The sequence below is a fragment of the Phyllostomus hastatus genome, unplaced genomic scaffold (genome assembly GCF_019186645.2).
Source record: "Phyllostomus hastatus isolate PE091 unplaced genomic scaffold, TTU_PhHast_1.1 phas_contig_40, whole genome shotgun sequence".
Classification (NCBI taxonomy): Eukaryota; Metazoa; Chordata; class Mammalia; order Chiroptera; family Phyllostomidae; genus Phyllostomus; species Phyllostomus hastatus.
This window is the reverse complement of record NW_025333872.1, coordinates 37,873,941-37,897,808: the sequence shown is the minus strand read 5'-3', so window position 1 is coordinate 37,897,808 and position 23,868 is coordinate 37,873,941. Positions and strand designations below refer to the sequence as shown.

The following is a 23,868-nucleotide window of genomic DNA, read 5'->3' as shown; positions in this document are numbered from 1 at the left end:
GTCCATCTCCCAGTTTCTTCCTGGAAAGATTTAAGCATGTACTTTCCTAGCCACTGCCTGAGGGTCTGGCTTCTGATCAAACTGCATCTACATGCTGACCATGTTCCCCCTCATGTCTCAACGTGGGGACGTTGAGACATAGACAGGTCTCGGCACACCCCCAGCTACTGAGAGCCACTGAAAACAAAGATGGCTGCTTGGATGATCATCCAAGTCTGAGAGACAGACAGCGCTGGCGGAATAACAGGGTTCATCTCCCACGTAAGACCTCACCATCAAGACTGGCAGAGGTGGCTTTTGCATCTAATGCCTAGAAACCTCACTGAGAGTCAAGGAAAATGAAGAAATAGAGGAATATGCTTCAAACAAAAGAACAAGATAAATCTCCAGAAACAGATCCAAATGATAGAGAGGTAAGTTATTTACCTGATAGAGTTTAAAGTAGTGGTCATAGACATAGGAGACCAGCTCCTTGACATAGATCTTGGAAATGATTCTTTGAATTTGACACCAAAAGCAAAAGCAACAAAAGCAAAAATAAACAAATGGTACTATATCAAATTAAAAAGCTTCTGCACAGCAAAAAAATAAAAAGGCAACATACAGAATGGTGAATATTAGCAAACCACATACCTGATAAGGGGTTAATACAACTCAATAGCAAAAAATATAAAACCCAATTTAAAAATGGGCAAAGGACCTAAAGAGATATTTTTCCAAAGAAGACATCCAAATAGCCAATAGGTACATGAAAAGGAACTCAGTGTCACAAATTGTTAGGGAAATGCCAATCAAAACCACAATGAGCTATCACCTCACACCTGTTAAGATGTCTATTATCAAAAACACAAGAGATAAATGCTGGCAAGTATGGGGAGAAAAAGGAACACTTGTACACTGTTGGCGGGAATGCAAACTGGTTCAGCCACTATGGAAAACAGTATGGATGTTCCTCAAGAAATTATATAACTACCATAGATCCAGCAATCTCACTTATGGATATATAGCCAAAGGAAATAATCTAAATCTAAACAAAATATTAAACTCATAGTGACAGAGAGTAGAAAAGTGGTTGCCAGGAGCTGAGTAAGGAGTGGGGGGGATAGGAAGATGCTGGTAAAACAGTACGAACATTCAGTTATAAAACGAATTAGTTAATTACACTGTACTGTATAACTGAAATTTATAAGAGAGTAGAACTTAAATGTTCTCATAAATAAATAAATATCTGAGGTTATTAATATGCTAATAAATTCAATGAGGAAAATCCTTTTATAATGTACACAAATACCCAAATCCTCACTGTACATTTTAAGTATATTACATATATATTTGTCAATTATACCTTAAAAAGCTGAAAAAAGAAAGAAAGTCCTCCTTGCAAAGGAGCAGCAAATGGGCAGATGGGATCACAGGTGCCCAGACAGGTCAGCATGGTAGCGGCCAGGAAATACTAAAAGAACAAAAGCACCTCCTTTGCCACATTTGCATCTCCAATTCTAATATGTCATATACTTCCTAAGATGTTTCATTCATCTGAACCAGCCACAAACCTAAAAGGTTGGTAGTGCTATGCATATTCATTCTGAAATAACCAACCATCTCAGAATCTTGATGGTGTAGCCACAGGAGGGCCTGGGAGTGGGCAGCCGTTCCCACTTACTCTGTCAACTCTACTTACGGACACAAAGAAGCTTCCTGACGGTCAGCCAGCATTCAGCTACGACTGGAGGTAGACAGTAACCTTTCACAAGATTATTTTTCCTTACTCTATGCTGGGTTATCAGTCACTCCAACAGCATGTCACATGGTTCACAAAACACAGAATTAGGAAGGGTCGCAGGCTATTCTTGCCCACCATTGTGAACACACACAGATAGACTGCTGCCCCAGCTCCAGAAAACCAAGGGAGCAGAGAGATGCCGTTGATCATGTGTTACAAAACAAAGTTCTTCAATTAAGAGTTCCAGATTCTACTTTTGTCACTTTTTGATAGTCCAAATGTTCACACAGTTTGGGAGAGCTGATATTGTTAATGTTTTAATAAAACATCTCAGTTTAAGAGTGATATTGGTTCACATTCCCACACTAAGCGAATCTTTCAAGTTCCTTGTCACTCAGAACCACCAAGGCCCTCGTGTATTACCATCCCTGGACAATCAGCCTGTGTTTGGGGAGGTGCTATTTGAGGTTTTGGTGAGTAGAGGATAGATTCTATAAAAAGAGAGAATGTTCAGGAAAAGCAATCACTGGGGATTTCACAGGTTAAGACAGATTCATATTATGCTCACAATGGAGACCTGGGTAAGACTTACATTTATGAGCCTTCAGTCCTTCAAAGGAAACGGGTCCAATCTCGTAGTACTCATATTCCCAGGTGTAGTCAGAATTAGATGCAGACTGCTGAGATGTTCTGTTAGAAATTAACCTCTGGGCAGACATCTCCACCCTGCACAAATGGAGAAAGGCAAGTGCAGAACCTGTTAATTCATCTGCAACTGCTCAGGTACTCTGATTGCTCTTGACCACTCTTGGCAGTTGAACAGGAAAAGCCCTGAGGAAGGTCTTATCCACCTGGTCAGGGAGAGGCCCTCATGGGGGGCCCATACCTCACACCAAGTGACCATTCTTTCCTTTTCTCTCACCACGAGAATGGGGTGTATTTGGTGTTGGACACCATGCCTTCTTCTGTTGTTGTTCCCCAGAATTTAATCCCGTGCCTGGCACATAATCAACTTCTGATAACTGATGAAAGAGGGAAGGGATGGGAGGAGAGAGCAGAGCAACGTCTCTGAGAATAAATCTTCAGCCTCACTGCCTGTACCTGCATGAGCAGGTGAAGAGCCTACACAGAATGAACAAAATCAGTATCAGAAGTGAACTCAGTTTTTCTCTATTGAGCCCCTGACATGCAGTAATAAAGACATGCAGCCTATGTCTAACAGAATGGGGTGAAGAAAAATGGACAAGGCAGCAAAGTGGGAGAAGATCCTCAATGGAAGTCTCACTCCTGCCCACTCCTAAAGTTTGTTCTGTTTACAGGATGTCCCAAGTGTCTTCTCTCTGATGATTTCAGATTAGAAAATTCTGACTTGAGAGAACAGGTTGCACTGTGCAGCATGGATACCAAAGGTGACAAGTCAGCAGTGCCAGTATTCAATACTGAGTGCCTACTGTAGACAAGACACTGCACACTGTGGGTGGTAAAGATGAACTGGGACTTTGAGCAAACAAGTCGGGAGGGTCTACGTTCAGCTAGGGCTTGCAGCAGTTCTCACACTCTGTGTAATCGCGAGAACCGTGCACTCGAGAACTCTACACAAAAAATTGTAAGGTTACAATAAAGCTCTGTGGTTCTAATGTCCCCTCCCCTTAACTTCCTCTTCCCCTCTGTAAAGACCCCTCCATCCTGGCACACAGGCCAGAGTGTGCATGCCCTGGGTTGCAACCCTTTTTTTTTCCTGAATAAACCTTTTGTTGATGAAACATCTGATCAACATGGGATAGGAGGAAATGCTTGAGACACCAGGACACCAGAGGCCTTCCCTTATAACAGGGGATAAATAAAACGTGACAAAAAACTGTAATGTGAATGAAATACCAGCCAAAACCAAGATTCACTGAGCAGTCACCACCACTGGGGCCCACTCACCAAAATCTTTCTGAGGTTCCCCTTCTCCCACCCCCACCATAGGTCAGCATCAGCTACCTCTGGAGCACAACCCCCAGAGAAACTGAAGCAAAATCTCCGCCATGCTTCTGCGCCAAGGCCAGAGTCTCCCCTTTCCCTCTTCCCCACCCCCTATAGAAACAGACTCCACCCCCTGGGCACCACATCTTTCTGGAGAGGGAGTGCCTGATCCAGAGGTGCGTGCCAGTGTCAGAGTGCCAGTGTCAGAGTCGGAGCGTGACTCTGAGGGCCCTGCCAGGCGAATTACTCCTCCAGAATAGAAGAGAATGTACCAACTCTCATTTGGGAAAGAAAATTACACAAATTTTAAGAATAGCTGACCTTTAAATAAGTATTCAGCTACCTAATGCCAGCACAAAAATAACATAAAACCATTACCACAGTATATCATCTTTGGCTTTTCTCTTATTTGAACAAGAGGCTATTTCCCTCAACTTCAAAATTAATTTCCTTGGGAAATGAGAATTAACAACACAAACCTAAGAGGTACCATCCTCATTTATGAGAATTTTATGAGAGAGAGAGAGAGAGGATTAACCCTTCAGTTATAGGGTTCAGAGATAAATGGCAGATTAGGATAAACATAATTTCTATTTGAGAATGTTACAAATTTCACACCAAACAGGGAAGAAGTCAGCGGATTTGAAGTTGGAAGACCAGGGCTTCATCGTTGCTCCACCTGCATTTGCTGTGCAACCAGACAAGACTCTCACCTCTCCCAGCCACACTGACCTCATCTGCAAAACCCATCACCCGGCTGCCCAAGCCACTGCTGTCGGGACACAGTTCCGGCTGCGGTCACTAACAGCCACCATCAACACCCACCTGGCCCACTTCTCGAAACTGGTGTTTTTGCTTCTACTGTTCCTAACCCATTGCAATGCTTTCCCCACACATTAGCCAATGACCTTAAAAAAAAATTGTCTTTGTCATTCTTTTGCTTAATACTTTTAATGCTTTCTTACTGATCTAAGGACAAAGTTCAAAATCCTTAAAATGTCCTAAAAGTCACGACTTGGGCCTAATGTCTCCTCTGATCGTGCCACATGCCCTATCAAACTGTCCCTGCATTGACTGCATTTCCTTGGACACGTTGAGAGCTCTGCTACCTGCTGCCTGCGGTTCCCTCTGGTAGGAGTGCCCTTCCTGCCACCCCATCCTAACCCGTTCATCCCTCCTCCCTGCACACGCTCACCATCTACAGCAGGGGTCTGCAAGTCCTGCCCACCACCTGTTTTCATACAGAGTGCAAGTGAAGAATGGTTTCTACATTGTTTAATGGTTGAAAAAAGTCAAAAGAATAGTAATATTTTGTGACATGAGAAAATTATATGAAATTCAAATATCAGTGTCATGAATAAAGTTTTATTGAACACAGCCACCCTTGCTGGGCTTTGCTTTTCGTTTTGGGGTTTTTTTTTTTTATGGCTTCTCTAGTATTACAATAACAGAGCTGAATATTGTGACATAGTATTTCCCAAAGGCTAAAATATTTACTTTCTGGTCTTCTATAGAAAGAGTTTGCCAATCCCTCCTCCAGAACCATGGACAAAAGTGATCTGAGCTTCATCTTTTCCACCAAGAAAATGAAGATGACAACAGTACCTACTTCGTGAACTTGCCATTGAAGACTAAATGTGATATTACATAACATGTGAGTAGCCAGGGCCCAGGTTAAGATCAATAAATAGTAGCCAGGACTATTATTATTAGCTAAGAAATGCTAGCCCGGGATAGAAAAGCCTAGGTTTGTTCTTTCGACGTCACCAACTCCCCTGTCAGCCAGTTCTACCAAATTCACCATTTAAGTAACTGACCTGTGTGTTCTAGACAAATGAATAAAATTATAATAAAAATAACTCAGAAGGCATGTGTTTAGATGGCTTAAAAGTCATAATGAGAAACATGTACATCATGGAATTCATGCTGTTCCATCAAAAATATGACAATAATCTCTCTTCCTTTTTGTTTAAGGGAAATATAATGAAGTCTGCTTTGGTCACATCATTTTACTGGAAATCACTATTACAGACAACGTAATGAGCAGAGCAGAGGGAAGCACCAGGCTTCATCTGGTGTCAAGAGAGTTAATAGAAAAGTAGCAAAGAGTATATAAAACAATAAAAATAAAGCTCGAGAGGTTTTCCGCATTCTGTCTAAGCCCCAGGCTATGCTGTTCTCCACATCTGTGCTGGCCCCCATCTGCGGCCTTCCTGGCACTCCTTTGGGTCAGAAAGAAACATGAACACCACCCTCACAGACACCAGGGACTGCCAAATAAAATATATCTGTGAAAGAGTCCGATACAAGAAATATCAACCACTTACCTACCACAGAAAAAGTCTGTTTTCATGCCTTCTCTTTCTCCCCATTACACCACCTCTGCTCGCCTGCATGAACCACTTAGGGATGGAGAAAGACCAGAGGGTGATGAAAGTCCTGTGTGTGGAGACCCTGAAAGTGGAAAGGCTGTCCTTTGCCCTGACAAATACCTGAAGACAAGAGCGAGTGAATAACAGAGCCAGAGGTTGTGACTGAGTAACGGCATCAGAGGTAGAATGAAATGCTAGACAACCTCTCCTCCACAGCCACCATTTAGGTAGCCTTCCTATGAAAGGGGAGGCTTTTGTTTCCACTGCCTTTCCCTCTCAGTTCTTGAATCCCAAAGGTGGGTTTGGAGGACAGAACTTCCGGCCTCTCTTTTAAGCCAGTCAGTCACCTAACACCCTTGTAAAAGCCCACAAGGCAACATTTTTTCATCTAAGTTTCAAAGCAATCAGATTGCACCATCGAATGCACAATTAGCCACAGCAAGCGGAAGGCTGTCCTGGGGCACTATCTTGTTTAGGCTCCATTATCAAAACCCAAGGTTGCCTTTCTGAGCTTTTCAGAAACAAGCTGTCACTGTTTCACCATTTGGAAGCTGCCAGCACATCTGCACAGCTGCCCCCACAGTCTGATCTTCTCACCACAGTGAGGAATATCTGGGTCACAACAGGCAGTGAGGGCAAGTTTGTCTGGCACCACTTGCATGTGGGGGTGCTGGGAGTGGGCAGCCTCTGTCTGATGAACTCGGCCAGCACTGGGAGGAGCGGCTGCCTTCTGCACTTCTGCGGCTCCTGCACAGCCCCCCACCCCTATTTTCTTAGTGTTGGATTCTTCATGATAACGGCATCTTTAAAAATAACTTCCTCAAGAGGAAACATCCTAACCAAGCTTCCTGGAGCAGCAATAGAGACTAATTGCTCTTTTAAGCAGCTGAAAGCACCCTTGCCAACAATAATGAAAAGATATGGCCTCATCTCAAAGCCACACTTAAAAAGGAAGTTTACCTATACACAGGGTAGTTTAGGCCAACTCCTGGGGGGAGAGGGATGCAAAGATATCTCAAACCCAAAAACAAAGAACATGAGGAGGAGGCCCCAGGTGCTTTTCATGGCTGTCTAAACATCACCCTGGCTCCCATCCATGTTCCCAACGTTTTCATCCCTTCTTCCACTATCCGGCCTTTCCTCCTGCAGCACAGGTTGCACACCACTCCTGGGCTCTCTGTTTGCTTCCTAAAGACAGGTGGAGCCATTCTCTCCGTCTCCCAAGGTTAGGGAGATGTCCTGGGACATGGACCCTTCTATGGAGTGAATAAAGGCTCTTCATCAATATCCTTGGTGGGTTATGATGGGTACACAACCGAGGGGGCTGTCACCTTGGAACTGGACAACCTTTATTTCCATATTAAGGGGTAAACATCAGCTGATGAGTTTTCCAAGTGACTGCGAACTCAGGCACAGAACTCCCACATTAAGGAAAAATCCAAAAGATGCTTATGAACCCTGAAAAATGAATGCGTGCAGATACAGACACACACACACTCACAAACAACAGCACAGCTGGAAAGAGCAGCCAGAGGGGCACTCCAGCAGCTGCCAGCCAGTGCCACAGACCCAAACACCCACAGTGACCAGTCTGTACAAAGGAAGGCCTAATGACCTATTCAGATTTCAGATTGAAATTCCCAACTGCAGTGTGATCCTATCTTCTTTCTCTTCAATGCACAAACTCCAAAAGAGTGCATGCCCCTCATGACACCAACCTCTGCTCTGTCCTGGGCCATAAAGGTCTCATTAGTTACCTGTTCTTATGTCTTTCTTCCTCCTATTCTTAGGAACAAGGGTTCCTAGAACAATACAGAGAAGTCACCCTCATGACCCATCACCCAATCCCTCTCCCACAAAGGCATGTGAGAAACCAAAGGTGAAGTCCCATAGGCCCACATTCCAGCAGCTGAGAATCCCAAGATTCAGAATCACAGCTTTAGAAGCTCAATTCCCTCATTGCATGGAGACGGAACCAGGCACCCCAATCAGAGCTGATGGTACATGCAGCTTACCTGCATCTAGGTGGGTAGGACCACATAGAAATCAAATGAGAGGCTGCAAGGTTATAAGTTGGGCTCATGGTTAGACCAGAGCCAGCTGGATATTTCTAAAGCATTTCTATAAGGCAACATACCCCAGCAAAGAACCATGCTTGACCCTGTAAAGTCACAGCCTTTGCAGTCTCCTCCCAGGGCAGTGCTTAAAAATTGCTGACACATGTTACCTCTTCCAGACAAGATGGAGGTATAGGTAAACACGGCTCACAAGCACAGTAAAAATTACAACTAGACTACAAAACAAGTATCACCCAGAATCATCAGAAAATTGAGCCATACAGAAATCCAACAACGAAGGAATTAAAGAAGCCACATTCATCCAGACAGATAAAAGGAGCAGAGATGCAGAGAGGCATGGAGACACAGAGACGCAGAACATGTGGTCCCATAAAAATCAGGAGAGATATCTCAGGAGCAAGGAGCAAGGGAGCCCCATACCGGACCACCCAGCCAGGGTTCTAGGGCCAGGAAGATAAGTGCCCATAACCTCTATCTGTAAATAATGAGTGGGGGTTGGGGTGGTGGGAGAAACTGTGGGATTCTTGGGGGTCTCCCTTAAAGGGCCTGCAACGGACTTAGGACTTACACAGACTCATTCCCTCTGGGGCTTCAGCACCAGGGCAATAGCTGGAAGGGCATCAGTGGCATATAGGGAGAAATACAAGTGTCTGATATCAGGGAGAATGCTGGGAGACAGCTTTCTCCCAGAGAAAACTCCAGAGGACAGGAAGTGGAATTGTCCCCTCTCTGAGCCCTCCCCCACAGAGCCACAGAGCAGTGAACTGGGTGGGTTGCCGGGCCCAGAGCTGGCCAAGACATTCTGGGTGGATATTCCTGTCTGTTCCCACTGCACTGCACAGCAGCAGCTTGTTTCTAGGAGCAAAACGTGGAACAAGAAGTGTTCCCAAGCATGATGATTTTCTTTGTCTTAAAATCAGAATCAATGCAGAATCAATCAGAACAACTTCCAAGATGAGATAAAGGACTTAGTATCTTGTGGAACTAGATATTCATCCAACACCTGAAATGGAGAGACACTTAATGAGTGGGTGTCCTTCCTCCACCAGCTGGTTCAACAAAGAGAGTAAGGGGTTTAGACTCCTACATCCACCTCCTCCAGTAATGCCCTGGGCACCTACATAGTAGTAAATAGGCTAGAAAATAATTTTTAAAGTTAATATTTCCTGCTCTGTCCCACCCCATAATTCAGTCCAGCAAATGCTTATTGCATGACTATGAGGTGCTGGGACACAGTGACATCCTTGAGCCCTCTGGAGGTGTTTGGAGACAGTAACAGTCTTTGCCATGATACTGTGATGTCTCTGTGTGGAGACATCACAGTTCAGGCCATGATAGGACTGCATGCACCAGTCCCCTCGTGGCCTCTTTCCTCTCAACCCTTTTCCATCAGCACCATCAGGGTAGGGCCTCCCTGCTTGCTCACAGTGGTATTTCCAGCATCCCACACAGGGCCTGGCTCAGTGCAGACATGTGATACATACTTTTTGAATCAATTTCTTACTATATGGAGAAGCCAAGTAATTACCTTCTTTCACTCTCTTTCTCATCCCTGAACCTGAGAACAGAATTCTCTCACTCTAACAGAGACTTCAGTTGCCCACACAGGTAAAAGAAAAAAGCTGTAAAACCTCTGTCTGGAAAGGATTTCCCAAGAATTGATGAAGCATGGCTCTCAGACACGTGTGGGGGTGGCAGGAACACTGGCCCAGTGACTACACCTTGGCCCCAGCCCTGCAAACTTAGGAAGCTGGGTTTCCACAGTCCTCTAGGGATGAGAAAGCCCTTACGCACTGAGTCACACTGACCAAGCATAGGAGAACGATTTACAACCAGACCATCAGTTGGTTGAATTATAATAAAAAATAAAATGGCCAAGCAGACTAGAATTTGTTTACATGGCCTGGGAAACAAAATGTAAGATCAGAAGAGTAGCTGGGGAATGTGGAAACAGAACACGGTTCTACCCTTCTACCTGCTACACGTGTGCCAGGATGCTGTTCATCTTGTATCCAACACAGATGCCCTGTTGCAGCCACAAAGGAGACCACTCCCATGGGAGGTTGGGGTCCCCACCACAGAAATGCCACCGGGTTAATGCCTGCCTTTTTCTGGACCTTGCTTTTCTTGATTTGGACTTCAACAAATTCTAGGCATGTTGAGGACACTAGCGGCCTCTCAAGTTGAGCACTCTAGTATAGTTAGGACTCTGGACTCCAATATGGTCTATTTATTTTTGCTCTATCTCTGAACCTGCAGTAAAATTGTGTTTAAAAGTACTAGATTTGGGTCAATGACCAACTACGAAAAAGCAGTACTTCATAGTAAGATACTAGTTCACATCGATTAGGAAGGCTATTACTTAAAAAAACTGAAAATGGTGTTGGCAAGGATGTGAGAAATTGGAACGTTTATGAGTTGCTGGTGGGAATGTAAATTGGTATAGCTGCTCTGAAAGACGGTATAGCAGTCACTCAAAAATTTAAGCATGGAATACCTTATGATCCATCAATTCCACCTCTGGGTAAATACCCCCCCCATAATTGAAAGGCGGGACTCCAACAGACATTTGTACAACAATCTCCACCACTGCATTATTCATAATAGCCCAAAGGTCGAAGCTATCCGAAGGTACACTGACAGATGAATAAACAAAATGTAGTGTGCATGTGCAACAGAATATTATTCAGTCTTATAAAGAAAGGAAATTCTGACACATGCTACAACACGTATGAATCTTCAAAACATTGTGCTAAGTGAAACAGGCCAGACCCACAAGGACAAATGCTACATGATTCCACTGAAATGATGTACCCAGGCTACTGAAATTTATAGAGACAGAAAGGAAAATGGTAGTTGTCAAGGGCAGCAGGTGTGGAATGGGGAATTATTGTTTAATGGTACAGAGTTGCAGTTTGGGATGATGCAAAAGTTTTGGAGATGGATAGTGGTGATAGTCGCACACAGTGCACTGAATGCCTCTGACCTGCACACTTAATGGTGAACCTGGCCCGGCCAGGGCAGCTCAGTTAGTTGGAGCATCATCTCCACAAGCTGACATTGCACTTTGGGTCCCTGGTCAGGACACCTTCAAGAATCCACCAATAAACACATAAATAAGTAGAATAAGAAGTTGACATTTCTCTCTCTCTTTCTCTCAACTCCATAAATAAATCAATAGACAAGTAAAAAGGTAAATTTTATGTTACACATATTTTAAAAGTTCTAAAAATATTTTTAAATAAGAAAATAATTTTAAAAATCAGCACTGTTTTGAAGAGTGTACTGGGAGGGAGGGTAACTGAGAGCTTCCTGAAGCCAAGGAGCACCCAGCTGAGCAAAGGTGGTGCCGGGACACCCAGACGCCCCTCCCAGGTGGTCCTCTTGACGTGGCCAATCTTCAAGGATCCAGCTTTGCTCTTTTCAAGAGGCCCAGAAGTGATTCCTTTTCCTGTGGAAGGAATACTCCATCTAGGCTGCAAAGAATCACCCTTCTCTATCCCAGGGAGAGTACTTGTGCTGTGCCGGCCATGACCCTCTCACCTGGCTAGTGCTGGAAATACACCGGCTGCTTCCCAAACTCTCCTTTTGATCAGCTTCACCTTCCGTTGTCCCTGTCTCTAGCCCCCTCATGTCAGTAGTCCATTACAGTCCATCATCCCAAGGCTTCATTGACCTTCTCATCGGTTACATTTAGTCTGTTGCTTCCTGATAACAAAGAGGAAGCACCTTAATGTCATCAAACTGGTTCCAGTCTCTGGGGAAGGTCTTCTGGAGACCAGCTAAAATTCATGCACCTAGAAAACAGGGCTGCTGGAATTTTTCTTTTGCCAGATAAGGAAATATTTTTTAAAACAACTATCATTAACAATTATCATTTTGTAGGCAAAAAAATAATTTCAAGTACCCTCCAAGAAGGAAAGCTGTAATCTCACAGTAAAGGCCTTCTTCTCTCTGCAAGAAAGGAGAGCTGGCAGTCTGACATCAGTGTTTTTACAACAAGCAGCTTCCTCCGTGTGCGTGAGCATTACATTGCCTGTACCAACTGCTTCCACACAAAGGGTCCCTGAAACAGCTTACATATCACTCTCTGAAAGCAAAGGAAAGGACCGAAAGGGATGTAGTGAACTTCCCTTCCAGATCTTGGATTCTGTCACTTAATAAAATGCCAAGTTGCTTTCCACTTGTGTCACAAATTCAATGGTGTGTATCTATTTGTAAAAACTATGTTTAACTATATATGTAATGCATATAAATGTGTCCCTCAAATTCATGCATTGATGTCCTAATCCCCAGTTCTTTAGAATAGGAGTGTCTTTGGAGGCAGGGTCTTCAAAGAGGTGATTAAGTTAAAATGAGGCCCTTAGGGCAGGCCCTGCTCCAGTCCGACTGCTGTCCTTATGGGAAGAGGCAGTGTGAGCACAGAGAGAGAAATCAGGGCACCTGTGCATAGCAGGGCAACCATGTGCAGAGACAGCTGGGGGACAGCCATCTGCAAGCCAAGGAGACACACCTGGAACGGGTCCTTACCTTGGCTCTCAGAGGAAACCAACCCTCCTGACACTTTATTTTGCACTTCCAGTCTACAGAACCAATGAGAAAATAAATTTCTATTGCTTAAGCCACTCAGTCCCTAATATTTTGTTATGGTAGCCCTGGGAAATTAATATAGCTGCTGGAATTAATTTTTTAAGTAACAATGTTCCCTTTGATAAGGTAATTATGAAATCTGCCCTAGAAAGTCCTTTAGAAATGACTTACTTTATACCAATCATTCTTACCCTAACTAAATAACAAATATACATAGTTTTGGAAAGAAAAGCATTTTTAAAATGCCACTAATCTATCATAGTGTATTCCATCTTGAGCAAATACATTTATTACATTTTCATCAACTTGTCCTTCAAGGAGAAAGAGCACTAGTTTTTAACATGCTAAAATGAGTAGAAGTCAATGCAGTGCCCCACAAGAATATTCTAAACACAAGGAGCTCAACTATAAAATATTTAGTGGAGGATGAAAAGTAATCCCAAAGAATTCAGGCTTATATTTGGGATCATCCTCTCCCCACTTAAACTCTCTCTCACACACACACACTCACACACATACACACAGGTTAAGGAGCAACACAAAAGCCTGGTGACACAAACAGACAGCAGGTGCAAAAGGTTCATTAAGAAAGGGAGGGCTCATTATGGCATAAGGACCTCGGAGGGGCCCTCAAAGATGGTCCTCTGACCCCTCACCCGCCCTGTCCACGCCAGCCTGGACTGCCACTCCCTTTTCTTCAGATTCTGGCCACCTGTGAGGTTAGGGCCCAGTCACCGCTGCCCCACGGAGTCCTGTCCAGCCATCTCAGCCCACAAGCACTCTCCCTTCTCTGAAAATCCACCACATAGTTACTAGGATCATTTTAATAAGGAAAGAATATAAATCAGACTCCCAAAGGATCTGATTTTGCCTCTCCCTGAACCTTCATATGGCTATACATAGCTTCTACATTATAAAACATCATGGCCAGGTGAATTAGCATGTTAATGGTACTGGGGAAACAACCGCCCTTTCCATTTTAATTAGTGTAGCTTTTTGAAACACTTGGCACAAAGAAGACTCAGGAGAACGAGACCAGCAGTTTCTTGAATGCTTAGGGGATGATTTGGCATACAAGCCTCCTTTGCAGGTACTGCTCATGGTATCTGTCTCCAAGCAGCACACACTGTTCTTTACAGCCTGGAGTGGAATCAGTCTTTTGACAACCAAGCAAACAGGAGAGAAATGAGGCATTTCCATCTCTATTCCACAGAAAAGGAAATTTAAACCAGAACAGTGGTTTATGTAAGAGCTAGAGACAGAGCAACAGGAAGGCTATGCTTTCTGACGGTCATCTTACCCTCCTAGGCTGGGATTCTTAAACTAGGGGTAGGTGTATTTCCTAGTTTCTCCACCCACCCTACCCACTGCTACCCTCGTACAAGCCCTGATTACCAGAAAACCAGAGGTTGGTGGAACAAAAGCAGCCACGCACCAGGCACCCTGGCCCCCTCAGCTTGCACAGAGAGGTCTGGTCAGGAGAGAGCCAGAGACGGCCTTGTGAAGCGAGGGGCAAAATGTAGTTCCCCCATCTGCCAAATAAACCCCAAAGCCTAGAGCATGTTGGGTATGTTCTCCTGGAGCATCAATTTTGAGAGAAGACTTGGAGGATAATTTTCATATTAAATAAGTACAGATATGTTACAAAATAAACCTCAAATATCAAATGAATGTTCAAGATACACACGCTTCTGAAAGCCTTGGCCCCTGGTATGGACTCCTGGAAACATGGTGCACTTTCCTTTCTTACTGAGGCAACGTAGTGGACATTGTAAAGAAGCTCTGGTAGGAATATGTATAGGTTTTCATGATTCAGTTTCCAGATCTTCAGACCTTTATCTTAAATTTGTTTCTTTCCTCCCCCTACCCCAAATCCACCCCCCACAAAATAGATTTACATTTTCTGGGGAAATCTACACAGAGGTTTGTAGAAAGACAGGCTATGTTGACAACCACATACCCTCACTCATCTCCTAGTTTTTCCTTCCTCATCAACCAGGCAGCTTCAGAGCCAGCCCACAGGGAGCTGCCCCCTCGGCCCGCCCTGCCCCTTCACCTTCACTGTCGTTTTTGCTGTTACTGAGGACATGCACCAGGAAAACAAATGCACTTTCCAGGGGAAAAATTATTTGAAGCTTATAAATTATTTTCACTTGAAGGGTTATGAAATTTACTTATGTTCTCTAGTGGGGCAAAATTGCATAGGTCTTGGGACTATAGACACAAGCAACAATTAAGACCAGACTTTAACCTCCTGAATTTTTAGCATTGTGCAGATTCTCAGTTTCTGCTTTTTTTATTTCACATCTCAGCAACATCACAATGGATTGAAGAATCACAACTGCAAGGAAGAAAAAGCAAATATGCAACTTTCCTCTTTCCAACAAGACTTGGCACTTCTCATACTCCAGTCAAGGGAAAAAATCACTTTGCACTCTAAAATAAGCCAAAAATAACATGACCATCCTGTCTAAAAGTTGGTCTCCAAAATAATAAAACCTTGAACATGTCCAATAAGCCTGGACTCCCTAAGGAGAAAAAAAAAATTTCCCCAACTGCTTGCTATGGGAAGTTGGAAGATAAACCATGACTTTGGGGAATATGATAATCGCGTGAGAAAGTTGTTTTCGACCATCAAGAACAGATTAACGTCCACTTAGGAACCCTGGTCATTTTATGGGGGCTTTTCTTTCAAGTATTTATTGTGTTTTCACCTGATGAGCCAGCCTTCTGAAGCTGGACTTCTTTGCACTCTAAATGCTCCTACCACCAGCAAGGACACTGCCACTCTCGACTATTTCAGCTGAAGCATGTATGACCCGTGCTCTGAACTGATACAACTTGTGGGACCTGATCAATAATTTTATGTTTCTCTTCCAACGCCCCTTAAAACGCATTCTTGGATTCGACCTCCATGCCCTCAGATGAACACGTGAGCAGGTCCCATGATTTTTCTGCTCAAGCAGCTACTTCAAAGTCGAAAAAGGATGAACACTTGCAGTCTGGAAATTAAAGACTCCAACCCCATCATAACACTAAATCTCCTGCCCAGTGCCAGCCAGGTCCTGCTGCAAACCAGTCTCCTGCTGCACACAGGTCTCCTGTAGGGAGTGGGGGACAGCTGACCTCTTTTCTCCTTTTCCACCTCATGCCCAACTGCGGAACAGTTTCTCATCCCCCTAAGATCAAAGCAACAGGACAAGGCTATAGTAACTGTCTTCACACTGTTTATGAGTGCTTTAGTGATATTCATTTTCCTTCGACTGACTGCTCACTCCTCCCTTAGCCTTTTAGATTCTGGAAACTCTCACTGCTGGGGTACCCTCACTGTTGGGCTGAATTTAGAGTGTCCCAGGCCAGGGCTCACTCCCACATGCCCCCACCTGGTCCTCAGCACACCCTCAGGCATCCTTTGTCCTGACAAATGCTGGGAAAGCAGGCGACCCTGCTGCCCAGGCCACCACATGAGCCTGCCATGCAGGGAACACATTCACAGCTCAACTAGGGGCCCCACAATAGCTCCCTACACTAGGTTTGGGATGAAGGAAGTGATCAAAGATTCCTTTGAAGAAATCTGTTTAACAAAGCCTCCTCTCTCAACCTCACATTCTTAAAATGACCAACGGTTCATGAGTTATGGAAAAGTTCTCAAATATCTACACTGAAATTTCTAGTTGGTGGTCTGGCACTTTCTTTTTGAATTTTACATAATTTGAATAACTGTCTCAGTCAAAACTTTGATTTGGTAACTTATTTTTTAGTACCAAATGCATATAAATGTTTCCGATAGCCTGCTAATTGCCAATTATTTTTTAAAGTTTATTGTTCTCATAGATCTAATAAAATTGAGGAATCTGAGTATTGAAAGGGGCATTCAGTGACATAAAATGCAACAAAATCTTCACCCAGTTTGGAATCCTCTCCCCAGTCCTGACAGAAGGTCGCCAAGCATTGGCTTGGTCTGCTTCTGGGAACAAAGCCACCTCCTCTTCCTCAGGGGTCTGAGGACTAGCCATGTAACCAGACAAACCTCTTTTTTTGACAAGTTAAATGCTCCCTGTTCCTCAGAGGGCCTGGTGTTCAGAGCAGGGCTGAACTCATCATCACCTTCCTCTGGATAGCCTGAAGTTGGTCCCTGTCCTCTATAAAGAGGCCACCCAGAATGGGACATGGAGGAAAGTGGGCCTGGGCTCCTTTGATCCAAATGGCACAGGTTTGGCAGAGATGACACGGGCTAAGGGCTCAGTTCTACCATCCCAGTCCTAGCTCTGCTACTTACTCAATCCCTCTGTGCCTCAGCCTTCTTATCTGATAGATGGTAATGGTGGTAATTGTATTCCCTACTCAAAGGATTGTTACAAGGATTGAGATAAAATTGTGAAACACTCATAACTGTACCTGGCACACAATAAACTCCATGTAAATGTTTTTTAGGAGGCCTGTCCTTATCAGTGCAACCCCCGTTTGCTATGGGGCAGCCGCTTCACACTCTGTGCAGTTTACTCAGAACTTGGTGGGCCACTGAAGCCCCCAGGATTTGTCCTCTCACATGAAGTGCTTCTCACCGGGGCCAATCCTTCCTTTATTTTTTTTTAATTTTTAAAAATTGAATCTATTGGGGTGACACTGGTCAAGAAAACCATATAGGTTTCAAGTGTACAATTCTATAACACATATGTACACTGCATTGCGCACTCACCACCCAAAGTCAAGTCTCCTGCCATCACCATTTATCCCTCCTTTGCCTCTTCCACCTCACCCCACCTTGCTTCCCCTCTGGCAGCCACCACACTGTTGTCTGTGTCTGTGTGCTTTCTTCCTTCTGAGTCCCTTCGCTTTTTTCACCCAGCCTCTCCAACCCCTAACTGGCCTCTGACCTTCAACCCTACTGTAAGCTCAACACTCTAGTATTAGTAAATAAAATAAGTGTTATAGAGTATGCTCCTAGATTTGTAGTTGCTACAACTCTTAGAAATGTCCCCACTATGTCTTTCTCCTGATGAGCAGTACCTAGGAGGTACAGGGAGAAGGACAGAGCCTTCCCGTGTGTCCATACTTTTCCCTGTTGTCCTTAGGGACAGTATAAGACTTTCTCAAATGCCTCTGCAAAGGCAGGACACACCTTAGATTGTCTGTGCTGAGGAGGGTGTCAGTGACTGCATTATTTGTAGGTCCCTTACTTTGGGAACCTCTGTGACAGTATATAACAATATATTGTGACAAAAATAACAGTAGCCACCTCGTTGTGAGGGCCAAAGTGTGTATGTGAAAGAACCCAACTAAGCTGCTGTCACACAGGCACATTAAAAGGTCAAAAATAAAGGAATCAGAGATGAATTCTGACTGGCAAAATACCTCCACATCTGGGGGCCTACCAAAATGGGGAGGAGGAAGTTTCCATTTTCCACAGTGTGCTGATGGCATCATTTGCAAGGTAAAAGGCCACCCCACTATGAGCAGGATGGGGTTAACCTGGAGAGGCCAGTGGGGGCAGCCAGGGATAGCTGTTGTACAGGAGCAGAGGCAGCAGGATAAACAGGGCAAAACACATGCAGGGAGGAGTCATGGGGTGGGACCTCACTCCCTCCACTGCATCCAGGTCCCTTATCACTGGGGCCATTTGTTAATAATAATAATAATAATAGTAGAATTAACACACACATGGTTCACAAAACAATAGATAGCTCTGTCCACTGTGATGTTTCCTCTTGCCTTCTAATGATTTCATGCTTTAGAAAATGCTGGTGCAACTCACTACACTGATGTCATTACCCTAATGAGCCACAACCCACATTGGGAAAACAATGGATACGGTATGCCCCAATCTATAGACCAGTAGGTTGCTGGAAAAGAAACAGAAGTTAGTTTTCAATAAATTGTCTCCTGAAATTCTTTCCCACGTGATCTTGAGCTATCTTCTTGAAGAATTTATTTTGGAATGCTGCCAAGATCTAATGGTTCCTTCTTTTGAAAAATCTCCAGGCTCTGTTCTCATCTCTCAAGCCTGCTCAAAGGTTACTGTGAAAGCTTTCACACTGGAGGATGCCTGTTATTTGTGCTTAAACAATCCAGCCCACTTCAGGGTTTGATGGGGGAGGAGGGAACTTCCCATTTTGAAAAGAAATAGACTGGGAGCTGCTCTTTCTCCTGTTACCCATTAATATCACCTTATCTTCCTTAAACACTGAATGATCTTGCTGATCAGAACAAAAGTCTTTTCCTGTGGGCACCCCAGCTCAGGGTGGCCTCTTGCGTTCTGGAACGTACCCATGCAGGCCAGGCCACCTTCCTTGCTAGATTCTGGGCAATGTGTCAAACGCACACTAGCCTCACAGCCCAGTTTGCAGATCCCACTAGTAACTGGAGGATTCAGCTGGAAAACGTATTTAACACCTCAACCTAGTTTCCTTCACGGGTAAACTGGAAATACTACCACTTACCTTTGGAGGTTTTGTAAGAATTAATTTATTTATGCAGGTTCCCTTCTCTTCCCCTAGTAGCACAGACACTTCCCCCCAAGCTCCCTTTGCTTTCAGAACACCATGCAGTGCTCTGTTGCTGTCAGATTAAATCCAGGGTAATGTCGGAGTCCTGGTGTTATCTTTGCTGCGGAAACCACAAAGCCTCAAAACAACTTTTCAGTGAGGCGACACTGTCTTCCGTGATTAATTACGCGGAAAGGATGGAAGAGGGAGAAAAACGAACCAGATATTTCTCTCTAATCAGTAAAATGATCTGCGGGCAGACTCCCCAGGGCAAACAAAATGAATTCGCTGTCCAACACGGTTCATTCTGAGAACGTTGTCCACCAGAGAGGCGCGCACCCCAGCCAGCAGACAGCGGACAGTGCATTTCGCTGGAACCTGGAGGATCCTGAGCCCGCAGGTCTCTCAGCTGCAGGACACAACGGTGGCAGGCAAGCGAGCAGAGCAGAAAGTTTTCTCGCCTTTGGGAGAAGGTGTGACCCGGCCCTCCTAAGCAGAGAGGAGGAAACCCACCCAACCCCCGAGCTCCGCCACTTCCAGCCTTTTCCAAAGCCCTCCGCGGAGAAACTCACATCCGTGGACCGTGGACTGTGAGAAAGGTTTCAAACTTAGGCCCCACTCTTCCCCTGGCCACCCTCACACCCCAGTTTTCCACTCCACACTCCCATTCTCCTCCCCCCCCGCCCGCCTTAGCCCCCCCCAAAAAACAAACCGAAAATCACCCCCAAACCCAATTGAGCTGACTACCATCCCCAAAGCCTCAAGGACCCTACTCCCGTGGCCCAAGTTGTGCATCCAGGGTGCCCCCTCCCTCCTGCGGTTACCCATTGGGGTGCCCTGACCTGTGGGCGCGCGGCTCGCGGCTCCGAGGTGTGTCGGCGTTGCTGGCGCCGCCGCCTCCTCCTCCTCCGGCTTCCCAAGGCTGGGCAACAGCGCTGCGGTGCACTGCACGGGGCGGGGACTCGGTTCCCGACTGGACTAGAGGCAGTGCAGGGTGCAGCGGGTGCGGTGGCTGCCACCCCAGCCCGAGGAGGACGTGGAGACCAAGAAGAGGTGAGCTTTGGAGAACAGTCTCCTGCTAAAGCTGCCCTCACTCACAATCAGGGTAAGACCCTGCAGGGAAGAAAGGAACAGAAATCGGAGAATATTCTTTACCCACCCGCCATCCCCCACTCTCACCACCCCCTCAACCCAGGCTCTGCAGTGGGTCCTTCGGGCCAACTTTGAGTAACCGAGCTGAGCGAGAGGGAGTGGGACAGCATGAATAAGATTCATGATAAATTCCTAGCACTGGGTTCAAGTTTAGTAAGGGCTGGGCCCTCCAGCATGAGGTACTAAAATTACTACCTCAATTTTACTTCTCCTGCCTGCTGGTACATACAGGTGCCAACCGCAGTCGAATGTCTCCCAGAGCAGATCCCAGAAGAATACGAGCTGGCCAGGAGTAGATTCAAATTAACAGGCATGGCTCACTCCACACTTCCAGTAAATACTTATTGAGTCATATTCCATGACAAACACTGATCTAGATGCTAGGGCGACAGCCTCCTGGAGCTCACACACTAGTTAAGACACAGGAAGTAAACATAACACATTAAGTAAAGTATGTAGTGTGTGAAACAGCTGAAATGCTGTATGGAAAAATAACTCAGGCCGGTGGTAGAGAATGTTGATGGTGTGGGTGCATTACTAAATCGGGTAGCCCGAGTGGCTGCACAGGTCTCTGGTATCCGAGGAGAAAGTATTCCACTCCCTGAGTTGTTCACGATTGTAGGGACCATATCAGGCAGTATGACAACCATTTCCATGAAACCAACCAGGAAACTGTAAACGAATTGCCTAAGGTCACATATTAGTAAGTGGAAGAGCTTGCCTTCAAGCTCAGAAAAAAGCCTGGTGCCCCAGAATCCTAGTTTAATCAGTCCATACCTGCAGCGGCAGAAACACAGTGTAAGCAGTACCCACGCTGGCTGCCAATGGTGTGATTAATTCAATTTCCCGGGGCCAGAAAAAGATTCTTGGAAATGATATCAGATGCACTGATTTTCTAAAAAAAAATTCTTGTGTCATTATTACATGTGAAATGAAGTATTTTGCAAACCATCTGTACATTGTGTACATCTGCCTCAGCCTCATTCACAGGCAGTTTAATTCTAGATGACATAATTTGACCATCTGTGATGAGCCTCATTGGTCCCCGCCCTACTTCTCCACGTTGATTCCAGTTGCACATTCCTGTCCTGCTGATCCATCACCCACAGAGCAGAGCCTGTACATCATGTTGGCAGGCCACGGTGGAGCCGGTCAGAGAGCAGAGCGACAGAATAAGGGAATGCCATTTGTGGTCCAACTGCCTCTAGGCAGATCCAAATACCCTCTAGACTAGAGGGTAGTCTAAACTATCCAACATGGATAGACTATTCACATTGGACCTAGAAGATATTACGCTAAGTTAAATAAATGAGAGTAAGACAAATAGCAAATGATTTCACTTATGTATGGAATCTAAATAAAATAAAATAAAAAAATAAGTGAACAAACAAAACAGAAGCAGACCCATAGATAGAGAGAATAAGTTGATGGTTGCCAAAGGTGAGGGGAATGGGAGATGAGAATTTTATTTTAAAAGGTGAGAGAGAACAGAGCTATAGAAATGCTACTGCTAAAACACCAGTCTCTCCTTGGCTGTCAGAATCAAGTGGCCTCTTTTGGGCAGAGTACCAATGACTCCAGAGGCAGAGAACAGGGCACCTAGTACTATGTGGAAAAGGCCACTAACCATCAGCTTCAGAGGCTGAAACTGCAGCACCCAGTGAGAGCAACCTCATCAACAGGATGGCAGAGTTCCTCTGCTCCCCTAGTCATCTCTGCCTTGCCACAGCTGCACCCATTTCCTTCTTCAAGGGGCATGTCAAAGGCCTCTTCTTCCAGGAAGCCATCCTCACTGCCCCAGCTACAAATGAACTCTTACTCTAAAATCTGATACCCTTCTATGGCACCTGTCATTTTAGAGTTTAACTCTAAAATGGGCTCCTCCTGTTCCTCCAGGGGCCAGCTTTATATTTAATTTCTCCACAGGTCTTAGCATAGTGCCTTGCACCCAGAGAATGTTTAATAAGTATTTTTTGTTAATAAATTAATCTATAAGAGCATAGCTTTATTGTCTGTTAATTTTGTCTTTTCATTCCAAAATTCCTTTCAAGCTCACAAATATTTAGTGGTAGGACTGAGCTATATGTAGACATAGTTGTTATTTGTCAATATAAATTGATAAGAGTTTGGTTTGAGATAAATTTTATTTGCCCTGTACTGAAATGGAAAACTCAGGTTTAAGAGTAATTTCCCCAAGATCACAGTGTTAGTCAATGATAGAGCCAAGATTTGAACCCAGGACTGTTTGACTCCAAACTGGATGCTCTTCACCACGGCCTCCTGCTGCTCCTCACCCCCTTGTTCACTCGTGTGTGCATTCATGTGAGCTTTGAACACATATTTATATTTCCCTAGTCCAGCTCTGCACCCGCCACTGTGAAAATAACCACAAGGAAAACACAGGTCTTGGGGAACTGGAGGACTGTAGCCAAAAGGTACAGACTTGCAGCTACCAGATGAAGAAGTCCTTGGGCTGGAATGCACAACATGACGACTACAGCTAACACTGCTGTGTGACACACAGGAAAGCTGTTAAGAGAGTAAGTCCTGAGTTTTCTTCACAAGAAAATACTTTTTTTCTTGTTTTGTTTTTTCCTTTTATTGTATCTATGTGAGATAATGGATGCTAACTAAACTTCCTGTTAGTCAAGGCTAGGACATTTGGTACCTTTGTTAGAAGGTCTTCCATTAGCCTTCCTGTGGGCTGATATGGCCTTGGTGATAGGGTGTGGGCTGGATTTCATCTCATAATAAATGTAAGTCAAACCATTATATTGTATACTTTAAACTTTCATAGTGATATGTCAATTATATCTCAATAAAACTTGGAAAAACCCACAGTTCTTGCAGTTAAACTTGCTTGCAATCTATAGACACACAGAGGCCCCGAAGTGCAATTTGTTTTAACTCAGGTGATAGGGAAGTAGGAAATACCACCAGGGATTCACTGAGAAGATGGAATGTAGTTTTCATCTTGAAGGCGGTACAGTAATTTGTTGTAATAATAATGAAAAAAAGCAAATGGTAGGTGGAGTAAAGATCATCTGCAAAGACAAGGAGGCCCGAAAGACAATGCACTCAGAGAAGGCTACAGTCACTCAGGACGGATGCGGCACGGTGTGGGCGGTATTGAGATAAGGCTGGAAAGGTAAGGAGAGCCAAATCACAGGGGTCCACAAATGACTTTGATGGAGTCCATTACCCCCTGAAGATGCATACAATCATGAATGTTATGAATGGAAACTTTTCACAGGAGAGGTCTGATAATTTTAGTCAAATTCTGAAAGGTGCTGACTGACCCAGCGCCAGGAGGTGGGGAAGTGATTTTCCTTTGCCACAACCACTGCCTGACCCATGGGCCACTGGATCCCTGCGAGTGGGTGCAAGACGTGACTCTGCCGAATCACCTCCAAAGGTACAGTGGTGCTGCCAGCCCCAGGCAAGGATGGCTGGACCCTAACCTTCACAGCATCTGCACCAGGATTCCTCCTAAAGGCAGA

The 23,868-nt window shown here is 44.8% G+C and overlaps 1 protein-coding gene across 2 annotated transcripts in view; it reads right to left on the bottom strand.

The window, feature by feature from the left end:
- The window catches only part of MRAP2 (melanocortin 2 receptor accessory protein 2), a 36,785-nt gene extending 16,609 nt beyond the window's left edge, over window positions 1-20,176 (bottom strand). The window contains exons 1-2 of one of the 2 annotated variants that reach the window (XM_045843467.1): window positions 20,059-20,176; window positions 2,316-2,449 (exon numbers count right to left, since the gene is read on the bottom strand). In XM_045843467.1, coding sequence (XP_045699423.1) covers window positions 2,316-2,442 — 127 coding nt within the window. In that variant the 5' untranslated portion in view covers window positions 2,443-2,449; window positions 20,059-20,176. The remainder of the gene's footprint in view (window positions 1-2,315; window positions 2,450-20,058) is intronic. The other variant, XM_045843466.1, reaches the window with a different exon arrangement.
- Window positions 20,177-23,868: the final 3,692 nt, after the last annotated feature.